Here is a 22,348-nt window from a genome sequence, read left to right on the forward strand (position 1 = left end):
CGAGGCAGAACCATCCGTTCCCGTGTTAAAACAGTGGGGTTTTTTTCCTCACAAAACCCGTACTCCCCCACCCCCCAGGCACCCACACGCCCGGGCCGTTAAAGCGCAGTCGGCACAGGCGGTCCGCAGCCACACGGGGCCCGGGGCCGGTGCCCGTCCGTGGGCCGGGGAGCCCGCGGCGGGGCGGGGAAGGGCAGGGCCGGGGACACGCTGCCTCCCGCCGCCGCCGTTCACTTCCTGGTTCCTCCCGGCGGCCGCTCCACCTCCGCGCAAGGGGCGGCGGAAGGGGGGGGTGCGGTGCCGTGCCGTGCCGTGCCGTGCCGCTGCCGGCGCGGGGGCGGCGGGGCGCGCCGGACCCGCGGCGGCGGCGGCGGCCACTGGGGTAGGTGGGTGCGACTGACAGCGCGGGGCGGGGGGTGCTGGGGGGCGGGCAGGTGTGTGCGCTGGCGGAGCGGGGCGGGAGCGTGAACTGGGAGCAGAGAGCTGGGGACCGGGAGCGGGCCGCCGGTGGATGCCATCCCGCCGCCGCCTGCGCCGCGCCACCAGCTGCCCCCCGGCCCCGCCGGTGTCCCCGGTGTCCGCGGCCCGCGCGGTCCCTCGGCCGTGCGGGAGCCCGGGGATGGCGCGGCCGCCCAAGGGCCGCGCGGAGCCCCGCATCCCTCGGCGGGGCCCCCGGGCCAGGGCTGGGCGGCGGGTCGTGTCCCGCAGCGGCGTCCCCGGGAGCTGTGGGCATCGGTCGGGAAACGGGAGGAGGGCTCCACTCTCCCCTCTCCGCCTTCCAGCGCTGGGCTTTAAATACTGGGAGGCTAAACACGTTAAATGATACCGGGCTCAATATGCGGTTTAGGTCTGCTCCGCGGCCTTTCGGAGCAGCGTTGAGTCCCCTCGGCAGGAAATTTAAAGTCGGAGCCTCCGGCGATTTCGTCGGGGTCGTGTGACCTGTCGGTGGATTGCAGTGGTCCTGTAATCTGCTAATGCGCTGCAGCGGTGGGACGTGCCCGCCAGCGAGCAGCTGGGCAGCGAGTGGAGCTGACCATGTCGCTTCCGAGGTGGCCCTGGTCACCCGGCGTGTGGCTGCAGCTGTCCGATGGCGCCGTCGGCCAGGTGCGATCTCGGCATCGGGAGTAATCCGTGTCGAAACCATGGCGCTGTACTGTGGCGGGTTTAGTTGAAATGGATGGTGTGTTTTAGATGGCAGTAGCAAGCGATCCGGACTGGTCTAGAACGGCAGCTTCTAAGTACTACTGGAGTAGTTCTGTAAGGTGAATTTTTAAGAAGAAGCAGCAATTCACGATGGCTCATTAGAAAATAGTCTTCAAGAAAACAATGAAGAAAACAAGCCTTGGGAAGAAGGAGGCAGCAGAGCGTGCCATTGAGGGATGTGGGATGGACAGCAGAGTTCGTTTAGGTCGCTTTCCTTTGATCCTGATCAGAAAAGATAAACTGTGTTTTTCAGCATGAGAGACAGCAACTGTGTGCCAGACTCCTGGCACAGCAAAGGTGTGTGCTCAATGTCAGATCTGTAGGAAAGGAGCCCAAATTTGGATGGCTGTTCTGATACAGTGGAATCACAGAGAAGGAAGGGACTGGTGAGTTTCAGTGAGTGACTGCATTGGGTGTCTGGTGGTGTACATAGCAAGGCATTAGTGAGGACCGTGTTTTTCTTTGCTCAGTGAAAGCAACAAATAAGTCTTCTGTGTAGTGTTACAGGCATTTCAGTGATAAGAGTCATCTTAAGGGGAGCCACGCCATTCTTACATCTTTTAAAGATGCAGCCCCATGTGCAGATAAAGATCTGCTCGTACAAAGGCTATGTCAGTGTAGCTCTTGGTGTTGCCTCAGTGATGCAATAGTGTTTGTCGCACCAGTGGGACCCGCTGCTGGTAGTTGTGTCTGAATGTTCATTGAGATTTAGAAGGTGTGACACAGAAACTCTTTGTGGTTATAGGTTTACAAAAGGGCAAATATAAGGTCTGCCTAAAACCCAAAAATATTTGTTGTGACATTTAGGACCTATAGCAGTAACATTTGTTGAGTATTTAGTGTATGTTTCTGCTTCCTTCTAGTTTTTATTTTGAGTGATGTAGTTACAGACAAGGGTGTGTATTTCAGTTTTAAGTTGCTTGTTTGGTAGTAGACAAAAGTATACAAATGTAATTTAATCCAAATAATGGGAGCAGGTTGCAAGGAGATGAATGCTTAATTCCTCAGCAGATGCAGGTCGGCTGTGCCCAAGTAGTTACGTGTTTCTTCTGGGCAGTTTCCTTTGTGTCAGCAAAGGGGAACAGCTGACAGTCTTCAGCAGGATGTGTATGTCTTGGGCAGTGGTAGCAAAGCTTTGGTGAATCTCTTTTTCTTACCTAATATGAAATTACTTTTCTCAGTGGGTGGATTGCTGTGCATCTCCAACAGAACAGGAGCTGGCAGTGTTGCATAGTGCATGCAGTTTAAACCTGTGTGTTGCATTATTTCAGGAGGACTTGCTCATGGAGCCAGTTTTACTGTGCAGACATTTCCCATGAGCTGTAACAGGGCATCTCTCCTGTAGAGGAGACTAGATGGGCACCCACAGTGGTGTCGGTCTGAAAATGGACTGGCTGTAGCTCAGCCAGTCTCTGCAGATGTTAGTTGGCTGAGCTTATGCTTTTCTCTGATCCCTCTGCAGTGTAGCCATGACCTTTTTCTTAGGGCGATATTCTAGAATACAGTTTTTCTGCCTTCCTGACAGAAGACAGCAGGTAATGTAAAATATGACACGACAGAATAGCTTGTTGTCAGTTTTTATTTTCCCCATCCTGTGCTTAGCTGGTTGAAGCAAACTAAATGTGACCGACTGTACCTGGAACATCATGTTTGACCTGTGTGTGTAACTAATCTGAAGCTTCAGGTTATGCTCAAGAAAATGAGAAGTTAAAGCTTTCCTAATTGAAGCTGTTTGTTTCCTGGGTTGTGCATCAGTAAGGAAAGAAGATAGCCCTTGCCTGGAGCTGCAGTGCAGCAAGTCTGCCAGTAACACTTCACACATTGTCCTTTTGAGAGGGAGTCCAAAAGAATGAGCCAGCTTGTCTGCAGGGTGTGGGTGCCAAAGACCTCCCCATATGGCAGTAGTTCCTGGGTAGTGAGGTGCAAGGTGTTAGAGGCAAGGTGCAGCTTGGTGCTGGCTCACTGCACAGGAGCACTGGTGTGTTAATTCCTGTCGCCTGCTTCTGGCTGTGCCCCCAGCTCGGGGGGGTGCTTGGGAATGCTTCTGGAGACTGGAGTGAGAGATTTATCTAGGCTTATAGCCCTGTATCTCTTTGCACCACCAGGTCACAGGGTGACCATACAGAACCGGTGCTGTTACAGGAGAAGAGGTAGGAGTTGTAGAAGAGCGGGGAAAAAAGAAAGAGAGGATAGGCATGAGAAGGTATGGAAATGGGAAGGAAGGGTACAGCAGCAGAGTTCAGCTAGAAAAATGTTGGGAAATGCTATTCCAGGAGCAAGTTAAACAGTAAGTAAAACAAGGAGGCAGAGGACTCACTGTTAAGATCCTTGGACAACAGAGGAATGTTGAATGAGAGGAAATGCAAGGCCCTTGTTGATGTTTCTGTTGCTGGGCCGGTGGTAGATGGTGTGTTTGTGATGTTCAGCTGTGAGTTTTGCAGTAGTGCAGAACTAACAGGGGTGGCCAATCTTAAATGTGGTGCAGCATGCAGAAATTAAAACAAGTGGGCTGAAGCTGAAACAGTGTGAGTGAGTAAAGGTAGTGTAAAGCACTATAGTATTGAAAAAAAAAAAAGTTAAAAAAAAGACATATTCAGGTTTAGTGGGAAGGCAGTAGTACTACATCATAGATACAGAGAGGGCTGTAGCAGGTGATAGAGATAGTAATGTGATATGCATCTTTGTTCTTTGCAGTGACTACTTGAATTACTGATGTCCAATATAACACAGAATAGATAAGGAAGATACTATATATTGCATCTGGTCTTGTCTTGAACTCTCTGTATTTCAAAGGGTAGCAAAATTAAGGTTTACACACAGAAACTGTATTTTTTACGGCAGCAAGGATCCCTTCTGCTTGCCAGTGCAAAAGTGAGCAAAACAAGAAATGCTTAGTTTGGCAACTCAGATGTTCTTTGCTGTGTTTCAAAAGCTTTAACATACAGCAACTTTGAACCTGCAGGTTTTTCCAGTTCTCTGAAGAAACAGCATACATTTCTTCTAGTTGTGATTTTAACTTTGCAGGAGACAGGTGACAATTTTTTGGTCCCTGTGTTACTAATGTGCTATTTTAATGTATGCCCGGTGTACTTTCTGTAGTTGGCTTAGGGATCTGCTTAGGTGTAGTATGTAGATTTAAAATCTAAATGCCTTACAGCCTTCATATCTATATCTTTACTGACCCCTATGTGGTAAGGCAGAAGAATAAACTACAGGCAGAGGAATAAAATCAGAGAGTGAGTGACTTGTTCGTGCTTGTGAAGAGGGAGCTGTAGCAGAAGCAGGTGAGAGCCAAATCCTGTGTTAGACCATCTTGAGTGAAAACGTATGTCTGATAGTTAAAGTGCTCTTTCTGCCTTGAAAGATAGTATTTCGAATATTTTTTTTTTAGACTAGAGGGGTTCTGCCAGCTTCTTATTATGATTAAAACTTTAAAGCTGCAGCTCTTTCCTGCTCTGCAAAACTTATTCCTTTTGCCATGAAAGTTGTGTGGTTTTTAAAATGGATGCTAAAAATAATACCAGTTTTATAGATAAACCTTCCCCTTTAATTTTTGTCTTTCTTTCTTTTTAAAAAAAGTTGATAGAGGACAAGTTGAGAATTTACATTCCCTTAATCCAGTGACTTGCTGTTTTAAGTCCTGAGTCAGCATGTAAATTGCAAAGCTGTCTAGAAGACCAGGACAGCTTCTCCTGTTTTGTCTCTCATAAGGCCGTGTATTCAGGATAACTGCAATGCTGTGGGAAAGCATGACATTCCCATCTGTTGTTTTCTGTTTCCTGGTGCAGTCTCTCCTGCAAGATTGCTCTTCCCTTCTGATGCTTAATTGCAGAGAGGTGGCAATGCAACAAAGATGGTATGTTCAGGACTAATATTTCTCTTTTGACATAGGTCAGGTAGCTTGTGTGTATTTGGTCTATTGGGAAACTGTAAGATTGAAGTGACAGAATTTCTCTGTTCCCCATTCAGCTCTGATAGTTAAAACCTTACCAGTTATTTTGTAATGGTTCATTACTTAATGACAGTTTTATAAAGTACCTTTTATCTCTGATGGAAGACTTATTAAGATCACTGACTTTGTGATCAGACCAAGTCAGATCCAAGTCTGACCTCAGTCTCTGGTGCCCTTGTGACTTGTGCCCTGTTCCTACATGTTGCCCCAATTTTGTCACTCATCCATAGTGGTCAGTGTTTTTGTACCTTGGACAGTAACTACATTGTCTTTGCTCTCCTTTGCTCAGGCTGGCAGCTGACAGGCCTTTTGGTGGGGGTGCAGTCACCAGATAACTCAGACTCTTAGGTCAGTCTTTATTGCATTATAATTTATTTATACAATACACATCCATTAGTTAAGCAGAAATGATACAGACATTAACCAGGAAGCTGTTACCATCTGCCCTGAGAGACTGCATACCACAAACATCAGGATAGGGAAACCCCTGTATTTGTAATTCAGAAAACATGGCCTTATTTTCCTTTCAGTTCTACTGATGGAATTCCTCTGGCACTGTTGAAGTTGCTTCTTGTCTACACTGATGTAAATTAGAGGGAGACTGAGGGGTTTGTGCCTTATGTGGCTGCATCTCTTTTGAGGCTGTCATTCTCAGCCTGATCCAGGTCCTCAGGATGGAGTTTCTAGATCTGACAGATGTCTTTGAGGTAATTTCCCCCTCTGCTTGCTCTCCTTAGGGAGAAGTTCCCTCTATGTATTTGTACTCCTATTCAAATGTGTTCTTCAGAAAGGCATGACTTCAATTAAATCTTCCCCTCTAATAAGATGCTTCTCATAAAAATAATAAAAGTATGATTTTAGTGTGAGCTATTTTTACTAAGGTCTTGTTCATGTGTGACCTCTTTGAAGTAAGAAATAAAAATAGAAAGTAACATCAAAATAGTTGATTATATAAGCAGTTTTGTAAACAATTACTATAAAGCATTGTAATACAGCCACTTACTCCCTTCACATAGAGAAAAAAGTAGTAACTTGGTTACCAGCTGTTTTTACATGCTCTCTATTCCCCTTTTTAAGGGAGATAATTCAAGCCTGTGCATTTACCCTCAGGAAACAAAAATTTATTTTAAGCCTTGTAATTTTTTAAAGATTTCTTTATGCCATTTTTCTTCAGTATGGGTACTGAAAGTGTTGAAATTGCCTGCCTTGAGGAGCCAAAGGATTCAGGAGAATCTTGAGATGTTTGTGATCCTTTTGCTAAAAGCAGATGCAAAGCTGGTAATGTTGTATTTAGGCTGTAACTATACTCCTTAATGTAGCCTGAATTTCCAGGAGAAAAATGAAAAAATATCTGGTAGGCACAATCCTGTTCCCTTCTCCTGGGGTGGCTGGAGGAAGGCTGACTTTGCCCTGAGATAATTTGATCTGAGTCATCGGGTGTCCTGTAAGCACAGTGTTAACTTCCGTGCCTGGTTCTTCCCTGCTGCCTTTACCATTGAAACGCAAGATTAGGTTTGTACCCATTTGGGTTTTTAGCCTGAATTGGGGCGGGGTTTGTTTTGTTTGTTGTTTGGTTGGTTTTTTAACCATTTTTTGAAGTCCTGAAAGTATTCCAATGGAAATGCAGCTCTCTATAGCAAATTTGAGCCTGCTAATAATAGGCTTGCTTTTTTTAGCTGCCTTTCACAGACCTGTTAGAAATGTCCCATTGACCCTCCAGGGTTTTGTAAACCAGGGGTTGGAAACTGCCATGCTGATGGATATCTGGATGAATCTGCAGGAGACTGCCAAAAATTCTCAGCATAGCTGGCCTGTTTTGTTCCGCTACTGTTGATCAGATAAAGCTTTTTAGGCCTTGCAGGAGCCATTAGGAAAATACATATAAATAGTGATATTTTCTTATTATCTCTGCTTTGGAAGTTTTGACAAGCTTGTTAGATTTTAGCTGCATGGAAGTGTGGCAGGAGAAGAACCCTTTTAGTTAGGAAACTCACCTTCTCGTATGTCTGTTGCAAAGGAAGATGAAATATGCAGTGTTTTAGTCTATGCAGTTTTATGTACAGAAAAATGAAATAAACTTAAAAATGAATTATCCTGCAGTTTCTGTCTGTCTGGAGCTGGTTGATTTTGTTTAAATGGACATCTGTCCTGTGGATCTGGATTGCCTACTTTAGCTGTCGTGAATATAGTATGACTAGTTATGTATGTGTGCTTCCTTTTGAAGATAAAAATTTAACTTTAGTGTTGTTTGTCAGCTCTCTAGGTACTTTGTGTGTCATAAAAGCCGTTTGGAAGTATTTCTTTAAAGTAAATAAAAATCCAAACTGAAAACTTAAAAAAAGGTCCATGATCTGCCCTGATCTCTCTTCTTTTTATTCTTTTTTTTTCCCCAGTATTGTTTTCATGAGATTGGCAGAACTTGAAATTCACTTAGTTCATATGACAGAATGAAAATATAACGTCTTCCCAAAGTTCAGTGTTAATTGACTTGTAACAGAGGAAATGATTGCAATGTACATAGTAATGCTGTAGTTCTGCAAGTCATATCCATGTGCTTGACTTCGCTAGCATGAGTAATTACATGAAAATCAAAAGGTTATTATGATGGTGGTTTTATGCTTCCTGTGAGTTTTACATCAGAAGCTCAGGTTGCTTTCAGGTACTTACTTACTGGGTGAAGGCCCACATCATTTGTTTGTATATTCTTAGCACATTCTTTGGCCGTCACAGGCCATTGAAAACAGGATTTTTTTGACGTGGCTTATGGCAGGTAAAAAGACAGTTTATATAGGGTGTAATAGCATGTCTTAAGTGTTCATTGTAGCAGGAAGTGGATTTTCATTTGTTTTGTTTACATTTCTAACTTATGAATTACATGTTTTTTGCTTGTTCCCGTAATGCCAGATGCCTTCAGATAAAAAAAACGAAAAGGTCTTTGCTCTGTCATATCATTAAGCTGAATTGATGTGTGTGTTGTCATTGTATCTCACACTTACCTAGTGGCGTCTCTTGTAGCCTGACACCAAGAATAAGTCCTTAAGCCCTTTGCCTACATTGTTTACATATTGTTTGCTCCAGAGCAGGCGGAGCTGACATGTTCCATCTGTATTACAAATTAAGTTCATATGCAGCATGATTGAAGGGCAAACCAGTTAGGGCAAGTTACTGCTTCTACCCTGCTACAAGCTTTTTTTTTTTTTTTGGTGTTGTATTATTTATATGAAAATACCAAATTGAACAACATAAACCAAAACAGATGTTTGTGTATGTAAGAGCAAGGAATTAAAAAAACCCCACTAACCAGGTCATGTAGGAGAGAAGCTGAGACCCTAAGCTCCTATAGCTTGACTCTTAAGATAATGAACACTAAAACACATATGTATTTTTCAAATAATGTATGGTGTTTATGTACTGATTACTGATTTTTAAATTTTGTTGCCTAATGAGCCCTCTTAAGCAAGCATTAAAGGGCAGAGTACATTAAATAACAAAATTGTCCTCCAGCCATAATCAGGGGCCTATGCTCTGTCCTTTTAACTTGCTGCAGAAATGGGTCTCCAGACTTTCAGAGTGAGGGGTCCTCAGGGCTCCTTCCAGTTTCTCCTTAGACAGTTACACAGCAATAGATTTTTCTTACTTTTTCCCCCAGTTTAGCTCAATAATATTTCTGAGAGAGCTGTAGAACTTTTATTGGAGTGAAACCACTTCCTGCACTTGCAAGAGAGGTTAATTTTTATTTCACTGCTGAAGTGTGCTGTTCATGACTAAACCCACAGGTTTAATCACTGTGTATTTGTTCGGCTTTCAGTCGATCTTTGCTAATACTGACCTTAAAGTGACTTGTCAAACTAATTCCTTTTGTTAAATAGGAGTTTGCTTTTCCTGTGACTGTTTGCTTCCTTTGCTTTGGGATACAAAACCTTAGAGGAAAAAAAAGGCTCAGAGTCTAGGCAAAAAATCCTGAGAGTCTGTGTTCAGGACTGTCCCAGCTTGTTACAGCACCTGATTTGTCAAGTCTAAACTTTCAACTGAAAATTAAATGCCTAAATTACAGTTTTCTTTCTTACTTTTTTAATGTAACATGATGTTCTTGTCAATTAAACCTGACACTGTTGTCAGGTGTGTGTCTTTAATTATGTCAGTTTTATTTGAGCTGGCAAACAAGCATAACAGTTTTAATAAGATTATTAAACAATGCAGTGGAGGTTAACCTGTTTCCTTGAGGGAGTGGAAGAATTGAGTCTGAGAAATACTTGTTAGAGACTTGTTAAGTCTCGGTGAATGTATGAATACATAATTGTCCTTACAGAAATTGTGAAAAATGGGAGAAAAGGTATGGATTTACCAGTAGGTATAGAATTATCTGAACTTAGACCACCAGATCATTTGGGTAATCACTGTTTATGAAAATTATATAGCTTGTCTTCCTAGATATCAGGAATCATGAGGTTAAATTATAGCTGTGGTTAAAATACAGAGTAATTACAATGTGTTATGTGAATTTTGTGAGTAAGGAGAGGGTTTTTTGTTGTGGGCTTTTTTCTTGCCAAAGTAAATGACATCCTCACAAGGACATTTTCATCTTGATTTTTCTGTTCTGTGTGACGTGTGTATAAATACAAGACTGATATGCTTTAACATTAATCCATGTGACTTTCTCCAGATTCATAAACCATCTTAAACTCGCTTGGCAGCATACTAAATGTTCAAAGTGGAAAGATAAGAAAATACCTAATTCTCCTAATTTATTTATACTAGTTGTGTTCTAACAAATATTGTAAATGGTCTAGTTCATCTGCTTCTGTGTACCTTGGAACTTTGTGCTCCTGGCTGTTGCTTCTCACTGTGGCCACAGCAGTTCCAGTACCTCTCTTCCGTGTCACTTGCACGCAGGCACACAAAGCTCATCACTTCTGTGCGTGGATGTAATTAATCATCTTGCTCATTAATGACCTTACTCTTTGGCTGTGAAAGAATAATTGTCCTCTTATGAATTTGGTCTTAAAATAACAACTGAAAAGTAAACTATCATCTCCTTCCCTGTTGAGATAGGCGCAGCAACATCTCCATTTAGGTTGGTGTTAGGCAAAGTAGAGCTCTCTTCTTGTACTTGGCAGAACTTAGCCATAAAATTTGGAGAAAAGTTTGAGGTCCTAGGGACTTCTGCAATTCTCTCAGTATGTTTTCTGTAAAACAAAGACAAAAATAGCTTCAGTGTGAACTTTTTTGGCAGAAAACATAATTAATAGTGTACATTTTCTCTGAATTAAAATGGCATAATGAGCACTCTGTTTTGCAAAGCCGTGAGAAGAAGCCTTACGTTTTGAAATAGCAGGAGGCTGATCCCTTCCATTCAGGGATATGCAATTCAGTGTATTTGATAGTAGAATTATTGTAGCTATTTTTGTAGAAGGTGGGTCTTTAGAGGGTGTTGTGTTATGAAGCGTTTGGAGCAATGAGCAAGTACTCTGAGTAGAAGTGTTTTTGGAAGAGTTTCCTGGGTGTGTAAAGAGCTGCTTTCATTCCAGGTGTAGCATTCCAGGTGTGCTCCAACATTGAGTGGTGGATGGATTGAGTGCAGATGGATTGATCCCTTGCCAAAGACTTAGGAGCACCTTCTCTGTTTTCTCAAGTGCCTAGTATTGGTGGGAGTTACATTTAAACAACAGCAAGCACGGCACATGCCTGGAGCATTACTGTTCCTGGTTCCAAGATGGATCTTACTCTCTGGGTAGACAAGGTGTCTGCAGAGCTAGAGAGGACAGGACAATGTCAGTGTTGGTGCTCTTGCTACACCAGCATGGAGTTGGCCAGAAAAGGGGAAGCGAAACAAATGCCATTGAGGGATGGAGCAAAGGTGGCAGGAGAGGCATGGCAAAGCACAAGTGAGGCCAGAGGAGGAGGTGAGAGTGGGAGACAGCTGTTGTTGGGAAATTACATCCTTCAGCCAAGACTAGAAGTTCCTGTCACGATCCTTTCTGGATTGCTTCTTAATCAGTTCCTGCAAATCTAACTGTACAGCTGTTTGTTTTTGCACTTTGACCCCAAAGCTGTGAGTCAGTGGGTAAGGAGAAAGGAAACCTCTTCCACTTGCTAAGTTTCCCAGTATGTGTAGGAAAGACCCCTCCCTTCCCCAAATCTGAAGCAGCAAAAAGGGACCCTGCCATCTGTGCCAGGACTTTCTCTTCTCCCCTCGCATGACAGTGCCAAGTTCTTGCTTCAGTTCCTGTTGTGGCAGCTCCTGTTGGCTCCTACCTGATGACTTTTTCTTCATTAGAATGCTTGTTGCCTTTCCACTTAGGGAGGTGGAGGTGGCACACAGGTAGACCTAGTGTGTAATTAAGCACTTCTTCAAAGCACTTAGAGTCTTCTGAGTAAGGAGTGTTCCAATAAGCGCAAGAGTGTGGTTTCCCAATCCATTATTTTGTGTTTGATTTATTTACCTTTTTTACTTTTTCATTTCACTTTCTGCAATTTTCCCTCGTGATGACCATGCCATTATGCGAGCAGAGGTCTGGATGTCTGGCAGAGCAGTGAGCATTGTTTCTGACTCTCTTTCAGATGCAAGTATGGACATAATAGCCTATGATGATTACTCCAGTCCACCGCTTCAGAGATATTGAAAGGACACCTGAATACCTCCAGCCGGAAAAGTGTGTTCCACCTCCTAGCCACGCTTCCCTGGGAACAATGTGGTTTATTCGAGATGGCTGTGGTATTGCATGTGCTGTCGTTACCTGGATGCTGGTGTTCTATGCCGACTTTGTAGTCCTTCTTGTCATGCTAGTTCCATCGAGAGATTATGTTTATAGTGTCATCAATGGCACACTGTTCAACACCTTGGCTTTCCTCGCTTTGGCTTCACATTTTCGTGCTATGCTGACAGATCCAGTAAGTATACACCTCTCTCTGTGTATACACCTCTCTGTTTCTTCAGAAAGAAACAGGCGGTGTTTTTCGTGTCTGCTAGATGTTGGATAACTCAGTTGCTGAGTGAGTGGCAGATTTAAATAACTTTTGTGTGTCAGCCTGCTGAGTGAGGCTGCTGATGTGGTATGCTAATTTTTCGTCCCACTCAAGTCGGATGCAAAGTCAAGGACTCAGTGTTAGATTCCCGGTGTGTGAGCAGGTCCTCTTTTTGCACTGGGAAGGAGAGTGTTTCTCTCTGATGCTGTTTTCTCCCCAGTGGCAGATCTTGTGTTTGTGGCTTGTTGTGTCTTGACAAACAGGAAAGCTAGAAAAGCTGGTTTTGGTTGTCTGCCTTGGCAAGTATTGCTTCAGCAGAATGGAGCAGAACATGTGTTGTTTTGAAAAGCTCTGTTACTGTCTCTCATTCTGCTGGTTTTGTTGAGTGTATTGGACAATGCTGAAATAAATACGGTCTGAGCGTGCTAGGTCTGGCAGTTCTTAGGCAAGTTGGGAAGCATCAGAAGCGCGAGATCCCCTTGTATGTATCCTTAGGACATTGCTTTGAGAGATCAGATCTGCTGCTTTCTTGTCTTTCAGTTTGTGACAAGATGAAGTTTAGCACCATGATGCTAATTCTGAATGGCCTGTGGTGGTTTATTTTGCTTAATAGCCTCTGGACAGTAGACTCAATCCAAAACCCCATCTCCACTAGTCAGTGGAAGGAAAGACAAGCTTAGGCTTCTCCTGTCCACTTCCTCACAAATGTTGTTGTTGCTGGTGGGAGTGGTAGTATGCCTCTGATACTCTGTTCCTTCCAAATGTTATTTCCCCCTTGAAACCTTGTTAGGTGCCTTTAGGACTTCAGTATAACTTTGTTTCTTAGATTCCAGCTCTTCCAGAAGCCATAGCACTGCAGAAATGGCTTGATTCGGGGTAATCTCACAATTTATGGTAAAAAGACTGTTGATTACATGCTGCTGCTTCTGGGCAGAAGTGTAAGCAGTAGTTCAGCCTCTGAAACTTCTGATCGTTGGACTCAGAGGGTTGCAGCAGTTTGTTAGATAGTTTGTATCCTAAGGGTGGTTGTTAATTAATGTGTGTTTTGTGATTTTTATACTTAGGGACCTTCAGGTTGCTGGAATTATTTTGCAGAGTTAGCAGCAGCTCTTCTGAAACAAAAGCTGTATTTTGAAACGGGCCAGGCAAGCAGCACTGGAGAAGCAGATACAATCTCTGTTGAGAATAATTGAGAAAAGATACGTTAATTCCTAGTGTGAGGTGGGATTTATGTATGGGGATGGAGAGCCAGTGGGATTTTGTTTCATTTTTTTAATGAGGAAGTCAGCTAAAGGAAATGCAGGGGGAAGGATACAGAGAAGGGATGCGCTGACATCTGGGAGGCAGTGAGAGTCTGGGATTAAGGAAGCTTCCAGGACACGGGGAACCAGGAGCACATATAGGATCAGAATGAAACAGAAGCATTGCTGAGGCAAACAAGCAGAATTCTTATTATAAATAAATGAGCAACTCAGTTATTCACAACTGATAGCCTGTGTCCTGCATTTCAGGAACTGCTTCCAATGGGTCTTTGCTAAAAGCATTCCTAAAGTTTTGAGCTTTGCTGCATACTGAGGAGAGAGAACATGAGTTGTAGCATTTTGTGGAAATTGGTTTCGGTAATTTTTAAATTAGTCAGGCCTGTTGGGAGTTTTGTGGGGAAAAAAACCCCAAAGACTGCTTAAAAAAGCCTTTTGGTACTGGTTTAATGTGCAGTTCTCTCACTCGTGTGTATCATTTCTGTTTATTGCTGTTAAGAGGTTGTATAGATGTATTAAAAGGAGACTGTATCATCAGAAATCTATTGAAATACTGCATCTTTGTTTTTATTTCAATAAAAAAAGCCTTAAATTCACAGAAGTAAATTGTGCCAATGTACCAGCAGTGATTTCATACACCGTGTTTCATGGCTTGTTTTGTTTTGTTTTGTTTTTTTTTAATAGCAGAGGGAGTTTCTTTGGTTTAGTTTTTTTGAGCAAATTAATGTCCCTATAAAGGCTGGAAACTTATGAACTTGGGCTCCTGTAGCAGCAATATGTTACCTATTTAAAGATATACTTTAAAGTGGAAATTGCACAGCTAAGAATGTTTTACTGAGTCTTATTCAGGTGTGATGATTCTTAGGGTTCACCGTTTGAATGTTAAACCCTAATTTAAATAACAAATACACAATGGAAGCATAACTATAAATACCTGAGTTGTTTACCAGCAACTTCTAGTGTACACAGTGATACTTCAGAAGAAGCTGCTTCTACTGGCATAAAACATCTGCGATTCTCAGTTTGTGATATGAAACACTGACATGGTAAATTTGTTGATGTGAAAAGAGGGATGAGGATTCTTAAATATTTTAAGGTTACTGTAGGATTACAAAAGACTAATTGCTTTAGTGAAGCTAGTATTACAAAAGACTAATTGCTTTATTGATGTTTAAAAAAAAAAAAAACAATGAAAGCCCCACCAAAATTATATTTCGATGTGTGGTTCCATATTTTAAGACCACATTTAAATTTCTTTTCTGAATCTTCTTGCTCTTCTTGAAACTCTATTGATCTTAGGGAAGTTTTTATTTCTTTTTCTTCCTTCCCCTTCCATAGTTTTAAGTCATCCTGTTGCTCTTAGCAGCTGTAATGTCCACAAATTAATCTCCTGGTTTGTTTTTTTTTGCCTGCAGGGTGCTGTACCCAAAGGTAATGCCACAAAAGAGTTCATTGAGAGTTTACAGCTAAAGCCAGGACAGGTGGTTTACAAGTGCCCAAAGTGTTGTAGCATCAAACCTGACAGAGCACATCACTGCAGGTAAAGTCTTTTCTGAAGATGGCTGTTTCATCAAGACCTCACGAATTATTCACCAGTGTGCCTTGTTGTTGGAGTCTGAGACTGGAGTGAGTCAGTTGAGGGATTGGCATACAAATTCTGTTGCCAATAGTACCTGACACATTTAAGCTTCTCAGAAGAAATCTCATACCTTTTCTGACAGATTTTCAGATATAGGAGGCCGAGGCTACTTCGTGCAAAGTGAGAAACACTTAAAATTTTTGAGTGCTGCCTTGGATCCAGACTTGTAACTGACATTCCATAAATTTTCATGTAAATATGACTTGAAAAGAGACGTTCTATACCAAAATGTGTAGAAGTCCATAAAACATCTCCCAAAGGGTCAAGTGTCTTTTCCATTTTTGTTTTTATTCACAAACCCATTTGTCCAACTGTGTATCCTATTTAGAAGTGGTATTTAAGTTAAAACTGAAGTGCAGGTAACTCTACATATTTTTTAAAAGTTCAGACTTCCACATTTTCATTGAGTACTGTGACATTGTTTTGTGCTGTGTGATAGATCAGTATGCCTACTGATCTGTCATGTCCTTTCTTTTTCTGGTAGGATAAACTTCCCGGAAGAGAGTAACTGGTAGTGAGCTTTTTAGTACTAAAGGCAGTGAGCAAAAAAATAGCTACTTCCTAAAATTCTCTTCTGCTTTTAAAGCAAGCGAACCTGCTTTCCAGTAAGTAGTTAATAAGTTTGCACTGGTGTCACTTCCTTCCCTACTCAAAAAGCAATACATACAGAGCGAGCTTGTACCTGGGCTACTGCTGATTCATGCAGTGGTCTTGTGGGGAGGGAAATACATGGTAATGAGCTGAGCAAACTTGTCCTGCTGTTTGCTTGTTTCATATTTGTTTTCAGAGCTTCAGTTTGCAAATGTTTTTCTTTTTTGTTGTGTTTTTTTTTTCTTTCTTTTAATTTTAATGAAAATCAGGAGTTGGTTATTCAGCAGGAGCGATGTGATCATGCCTATCACTTATTAATGCTACTGTAAAATCTGCTCTGACAGCTTTTCAATTATGAATGAAACTTCACATCTAAAATGCTGTCTTGATGATTACTCACAGTGTAGGTAAATGAAAAAGACTCTAGCTAAGCACAAAACCTTGTCACCATGGTCCTTTTTTCTATGCTTTAAGATAAGTTTTTAGACATTAAGATTTGGGAAGGTGATCCACTGACCACTGATGTTGTTGAGAATCTTCAGTCAAACTTTTTTTTTGTGGCCTAGGGAGATTTATTAGACTTCAACACATCAAGGTTAAGCATCTGCATCAGCAGGAGATACTGCTAGCTGTATACCAGAGGGACCAGGGTGTTTTTGATGAATGTGCTATTTAGTGAGTCCCCTGTGCCCAGTAAACTAGTCCTGCCAGCATTTGGAAGCTAGGTGGTTGAGTGGGGGAAAGTGTGTGAGTATCCCTGTTGCTGCAGTGTTTAGTTGTGATTTCTGTGTTTCCTTTTCCACCAGCTAGCTTCCTGTTCTGCCTGTCATCCAACTGTTTATGTGCACATGGAATAAAACTTCCCCTCCCAGCCTCCTCTCCTATCCCTTTCACATCTGTGGCTTGGCATCTTCAGGTTGTCCCTCTGGGGAAGTAGGAGCAGTTGGAGGGTTGCTTGGGTACGCACCTCTCTCAGATCCCAAGGGAAGTTTGTGCACACCTGCACACAGGGAGGCATCCTCCTCCTTTACCACCTGCCTCACCTTACCCCCTCCTTTTTTTAATCACAATGATAAATACTTGTCATACGAAGTACATTATCTGGCACGTAAATTGCTTTTACTGTGCCTGCTGATTTTAGACTCCATGTAGCTCAAAATAATTTTAAGCTGCTTGTTCTGGCAAAAGGAGGCTTTTCATGTTTCCCACCGCACCTGAGGCTGACAGGTAGTAGGGCACCCAGGTCTGCCTGAGGAGAAGCAGCTCCTGATCTGGCCCCATGCTGGGAGGCTGGGGCCTGCCTGCCTGGACTTTCATTTAGGATCAGGCCTATAGCAACTCATTTGTTTTTCAGGCATAGCACATATCCTTGGGGATTATCCCCTCCTACCGTGTAAAGTGAGTGAAAGGCTGTTCTGACAGAGATGTTTTCTGTTGTTTATTCATACATGCTGATAAGAACATGTTTATGTTTTCGTTTGAGTTTCCCTTAAGTGTTTGGGTGTTGAAGTTTATTATTTATATTAAGGTCAAAGTGCTTTTTGTTATAAGAAGAAAAATAAAATTAGCAGAGCGCTCAGTCCTTTCTGTTTCATTGCTGCCAGAATTGTTCTGGAATGGCTGTTTCCTTTCTGGGTCTATTGTTTGTTTGCTTTGGGGTTTTGTGTTTTTTCATATTTGATTTCTGTGCTTGTTTGTTCAATGTGGTATCAGGAGACTGCCTTTCGTCTCCTAGCATATGAGAAAGCAGCAGAGAAAAAGACTTCCTTTATTATGTGAGTTGAAGCAGTTACTGACTAAGCAAGAGAATGATGTTCAGACAAAGTAATAATGTTTTAATTATTTGACTTCCAGCCACAATTTACATGCTGGCAAGAATTTGAATTTTGATTTTATTAGGCTGGTTTTGTGAAGTGCTTTAACATCTAATTTCATCTTGAATGTATATTGTGCTACCATCTTCCTGACTGACTGCCACAGTTGTTTTCTGCTAGTATGTGGCTTACCTTGATGTCACGAATCTTTTCTAATGCCTTATTTAATTTTCCTTTTTTGCAAGTTCCTGCTACCAGCAAGTGTTGGGAAATAAACTTTAGTCTGTTATTAGCAACTTTGAAAAGTATCTTTATTCATTACTGCCTTTTATATCGTTGTGGTTTCTGTTTGGTTTTAATCTGTGGACATTTTTACAGGCCTTATATATTAAAACTAAACGAAATCACAGATTTTTTCCGTCTGCCCCAGTGTATGATTCAAACTGTATTTGGGAAAGAACCACTGATGTGTGGCCCTAATTTTTGTAGTGGTGGTTTGGTTTTGTATGGTTCATTTTGAACAGGCTTAGTCAAGTAAGCAAACCACAAATATGAATATGGTGGCAAGTAAATTCTTTTAGATTCAGATTTCACCTCTGATTCTTTTCCTGAATTTCTTTGTCCCCCAACCCCCTGTGAAATCTTGTGTTCCTGGAAGGAAAAGTGCTGTTAATACAGACCTATGTTCTTTCAGCGTTTGCAAGAGGTGCATTCGGAAAATGGACCATCACTGCCCATGGGTCAATAACTGTGTAGGAGAGAATAACCAGAAGTACTTTGTACTGTTTACAGTAAGTATTTTGCAGGTGATGCTTGAGGTTGTCCAGTGGGAAGTGCTGAAATGCAGTGTGTAGTCTGTGAAGCAGCTCCCAGTGCTGGCATTCTCTTCCTTCGTGTTTTGGAAGAACTTTATGGGGACCTGCTACATACAGGCTTCTGTTTCACTAATTAGGGAACACACACACCCCCACCCATCCATCCACAGCACTGGGAAAAGGCATCACAGGAAGCCTTTGTCAGGGGTTTTTGAGGTTTGTATTGGTGGTAGTTCAGCACCTATTTTGTAATGCGAGTAGTTTACTGTGGTGCTGAGCTCCTTGAGGCAGGGGCCATCCCTTTACATCAAACAGTGGCTGGTAGGGTCCCAGGCATATGTAGGCCTCCTAAACATTATAGTTGTATGAGTACCTGTGTGGGATCATGTAATAAGAGCTGTTGCCACCTCTCAAAGAAGGAGTGGGAAGTCTGCATCCCCTTAGATAAGAACTATCCACCTTTTAATTGCAAGTGGTTTAGTTTTGTACTTGAAAACCAAGGAGGTGCACGACTTTTTGTACTATATCTGTAGCATCATGAGTAAGAAAACAGGAGTACAAACTTGAATACTGGATATTTCTGGAAGGTTTGAAATGTGTTTCATCAAAGTGAACTGCAAATATCCTGTGGGAGTAGTGTGAACATTACAAGGCTGAGTTTCAGTGATGCTCTGTTTTATTAATAAATCTTCTGAGACATCTGTAGGTTTGAGGAAGTATGTTCTCATATTACCAAGCAGAAAGGAGGAGATTTACAGTTAAATGAAAGGCTTAGTGTTCTGTGGTGTGGTTTGCAAGGATGTGGATTACAGAACAAAATGAATCCCATTTCTTTCCTATGAGCAAGCAGGTTTTTTTTACCTTGAGAGGTGAGCTAGGTGTTTTAGTCCTATCAAAAGGATTTCAGTTTCTATTAAAACTTGATAGCCACTTTCTAGCAGACTGTATTTAACACTTAATTTGGTTGAGAGAAACAAAATAAGGGTTTCTGGTTTTATTCTTAGATATTCTTTTTGACCTGTGAGGAAGTGAAAGAACAGCAGCATGCTCAGCTTGCGAGGAAAACCCAAATACTCCCGTATTGCCTTTTACTGCTTGCAGAGGTGTTTCTTGTTACAAAGTCTCTCTCACTTCTATGATCTGCCTATCTTTGTCAGAGTTTGTACCTTCAGGAGAGTAATTTTTTTAGCCCTGTCGTAGTAAATTGTAATCTATGTGTAGCATTGCACATAGCTTTTGTTCTTTTCGTTACATACACTTTTTATTACAAAGCTAAGACCTACCTTAAACCAAAAATGATTAAGTATGAAGTATTAAATCCTGAGAGAAACTTTCCATGCCAGTGTCTGCCTCAGGAGAAAGTACTTGTTAAAAAAATACATCGTTTTTCTGAACCTCATACTGGAAAACAGATGAAAGTGCATTCTCTGGTTAAAACAAATTAATTGTTGTTTCTCTGGGAAGCTGTAGTGCTGTCAAGAGCAAGGATGTAAGCTTTGACAACAGGATACCTTGATCAGTGTTACTGTTCTCTGAAAGCTGTGCAGTACTCAGCTGAGGTAAGGACAATGAGCTGTGGGGAAGGCCACTCTGGGACACAGGAGGCTGGATTTGGATCCAGCTGGCGTTAAATTCAGCAGTCTGCCTTGTGTTTGCTCAGAGCTGTTAGTAAGGAAAGAATGAGTCTGTGTAGTCTTGGCATTTGCCAGCTTCATGGTGCTTTTTCAGGGGAGATGGGAGAGCTTGATGGTTTTGGGAGTTGTTTGTGGTTTGGTTTTATTTTGAAATCTTAGCACTATGCTTTCAAATAAAGTGTTGGGAAGATTGAGCATTTTGGTCTTTGAACTCACTTGGTGCCTGTATTACATCCTTTATTTTTCAGATGTATATAGCACTGATTTCCCTGCATGCTCTAATCATGGTGGGATTTCACTTCTTGTACTGCTTTGAAGAAGACTGGACAAGTGAGTATAAACAAAATACCTTATTAAAATAGCAGATTACCCTTTGAATAAGAACTTACAATGCAGTAAGTTGCTTGTTTCTGAAGAATGCTATCAAGGTTCTGCTATGCTATCTCTGTTTTTTTTATTATTTTTAATGATTAGTCCTGGAACTTCGTATTTTTTTCTTACCTGCTGGAATCTCTTTCCTGAAAAGTCCTGTTTTAACTTACATCTGATAGTGCCTAGGAAAAAGCTGATATGTAAAGACACCTGAGGAGTATGTGTGTAATAACCTATTGTTCACGTGAACACAGCACTAATTTCCTGAATGCCAACACAAGATAAGAAGAATGTGTATGCTTTTTTTAAAAAGGGTAATGTGAATCATTGTTGCAAGACTGCCAGGAAAACATGCTAGCTCAGATCCAAAAAACCACCCTCACAAGAACAAACAATTCCTTTCCTCAAAAAAAAAAAAAAAAAAACCAAAAACAACCCAACAAACCAAAAACAGAGCCCAAGCAGCTCAAAAAAGCCAAACTAAAAACCTCAGCATCACTCTGAAGTAGTCAGTGAGTAAATATTCACAAAGTCAGCCTACCTATATTCTTAAAATCACATATGGATATATAGGAAATCCTCAAGGTAATGCTGAGTTGAAGAGCAAGGTGTCAAAGAATTTGTGTGCACATGTATGTGCTACTTATGACTTTTTTTGGAAAAGTATGAGGGTTTTTTCCTTGGAATTTCAGTAGTGTTATTCAATATAATGACTGGTTTTAGTTTATAGTACTGCAGAGGATACACATATGAATTGAACTTGATGAGGTTGTTCTGCACTTCAGAACTTTGTAAAACAGCTGCCAGCTGTCAGTGAGAACATCTGCATTTGACTGCAGTGGCCAGGGCCATAAGGGAAGGATACATCAAAAGGTAGTTTCCCTTATCTCCTTTCTTAGAGCCTGTTCCTGTGGAGAAGGCACTTTCCTGGCTGTCCCAGGCTTACGTGGCAGAACAGAGCTGTTAGGAGAGATGGATGTGTTGTTCAGCTGCCTTGTGTTTGTGCAAATTGTGTTAGTCTCTGATTATGGTGAATCTGTTTAAGCTGAAGATCTCATGAGAAAAATACAGGCTTTTGATGAGAGTCTTAGATTTCGAAAAAATCTGGAGATGTTCTGAAATTTACAGCATTGAACACTATGACTTTGGCCCTATAACGTTCCTTTCTTTTGCTCCTCCTTTCTAATTACCTTCTTGGTTTTTTTTTTTTTTTTTAGCACTTGCTTGAGTTTGCATTATTGAGTATGAAGAAAAGTAGGAATTTGGCTTAATCTGACCTTTTTTAAGTTACGGCTTAGAGCAGTTATGAAAAGGAAGCATACCCTGGTTTTATGTTGGTGCTACATAAGCTCATGTCCTGACTGCCATCTTGAGATTTCTAATGGACTTATCACTGTGGAAAATCTGTTAAGGTTAAGGTTTAAGAGAGAAGCTCCAGGTGAAATTGAGTAGAATGGAGTCCTAGCCAGTGTGCTGGGGGAACTCTGAAGTAGAAAAGAAAATTACAATCTTGAAGCGTTGCAGGGTGTTTGGTGGGTTTTTTGGTTTTTTTTTAAACTTGAGGGAGTGATCATTTTATGCTTGCATGTCAGAGCTTCCCTGTGTGTCTTTCTGGGAATGTTGTTCAGATAATTTATTTGATAGTTTGAGTACAGAAAACTCGTGGCTTAGCAGGTGTTTTGCAGCTGGTGCATTACTTGGTGTCTGCCCTTCCAACTCTGTTGTTTTGTCTTCACAGAGTGCAGTTCCTTCTCTCCACCAACTACAGTGATTCTCCTCATCCTCTTGTGTTTTGAGGCTCTCCTATTTCTCATCTTCACCTCAGTTATGTTTGGGACCCAAGTACACTCCATCTGCACTGATGAAACGGTGGGTGTCGCACATTCTCTCCTTTACCCTGTCTCTCACCATTTGTAGAAACAGTGATGGGCTATGGGGTTTTACCTCACGGCACAGGGAGTCCATGTACCCTTTGAGGAGAGATCCAGTGTAATAAAGCTGAGCTAGCACGGTGCTGGATGGTGCTCTCTGAAGGTCACTGTGGGAAGTAGGGTACTCCTATGTATTGACTGGAGTGCTATGTTGACAGTACTTCCCATAAAG

General features: G+C 41.8%; 1 protein-coding gene across 3 annotated transcripts in view; it reads left to right on the forward strand.

The window, feature by feature from the left end:
• The first annotated feature begins 323 nt into the window (after positions 1 to 323).
• The window catches only part of ZDHHC3 (zinc finger DHHC-type palmitoyltransferase 3), a 34,011-nt gene continuing 11,986 nt past the window's right edge, over positions 324 to 22,348 (forward strand). Inside the window, exons 1-6 of one of the 3 annotated variants that reach the window (XM_048299674.1) lie at positions 324 to 382; positions 11,717 to 12,046; positions 14,796 to 14,920; positions 18,119 to 18,215; positions 20,122 to 20,203; positions 21,984 to 22,114. In XM_048299674.1, coding sequence (XP_048155631.1) covers positions 11,741 to 12,046; positions 14,796 to 14,920; positions 18,119 to 18,215; positions 20,122 to 20,203; positions 21,984 to 22,114 — 741 coding nt within the window. In that variant the 5' untranslated portion in view covers positions 324 to 382; positions 11,717 to 11,740. Of the gene's footprint in view, positions 387 to 11,716; positions 12,047 to 14,795; positions 14,921 to 18,118; positions 18,216 to 20,121; positions 20,204 to 21,983; positions 22,115 to 22,348 lie in introns of all 3 variants that reach the window. The other 2 variants (XM_048299684.1, XM_048299682.1) reach the window with 2 other exon arrangements.

The sequence above is a fragment of the Corvus hawaiiensis genome, chromosome 1 (genome assembly GCF_020740725.1).
Source record: "Corvus hawaiiensis isolate bCorHaw1 chromosome 1, bCorHaw1.pri.cur, whole genome shotgun sequence".
NCBI lineage: Eukaryota > Metazoa > Chordata > Aves > Passeriformes > Corvidae > Corvus > Corvus hawaiiensis.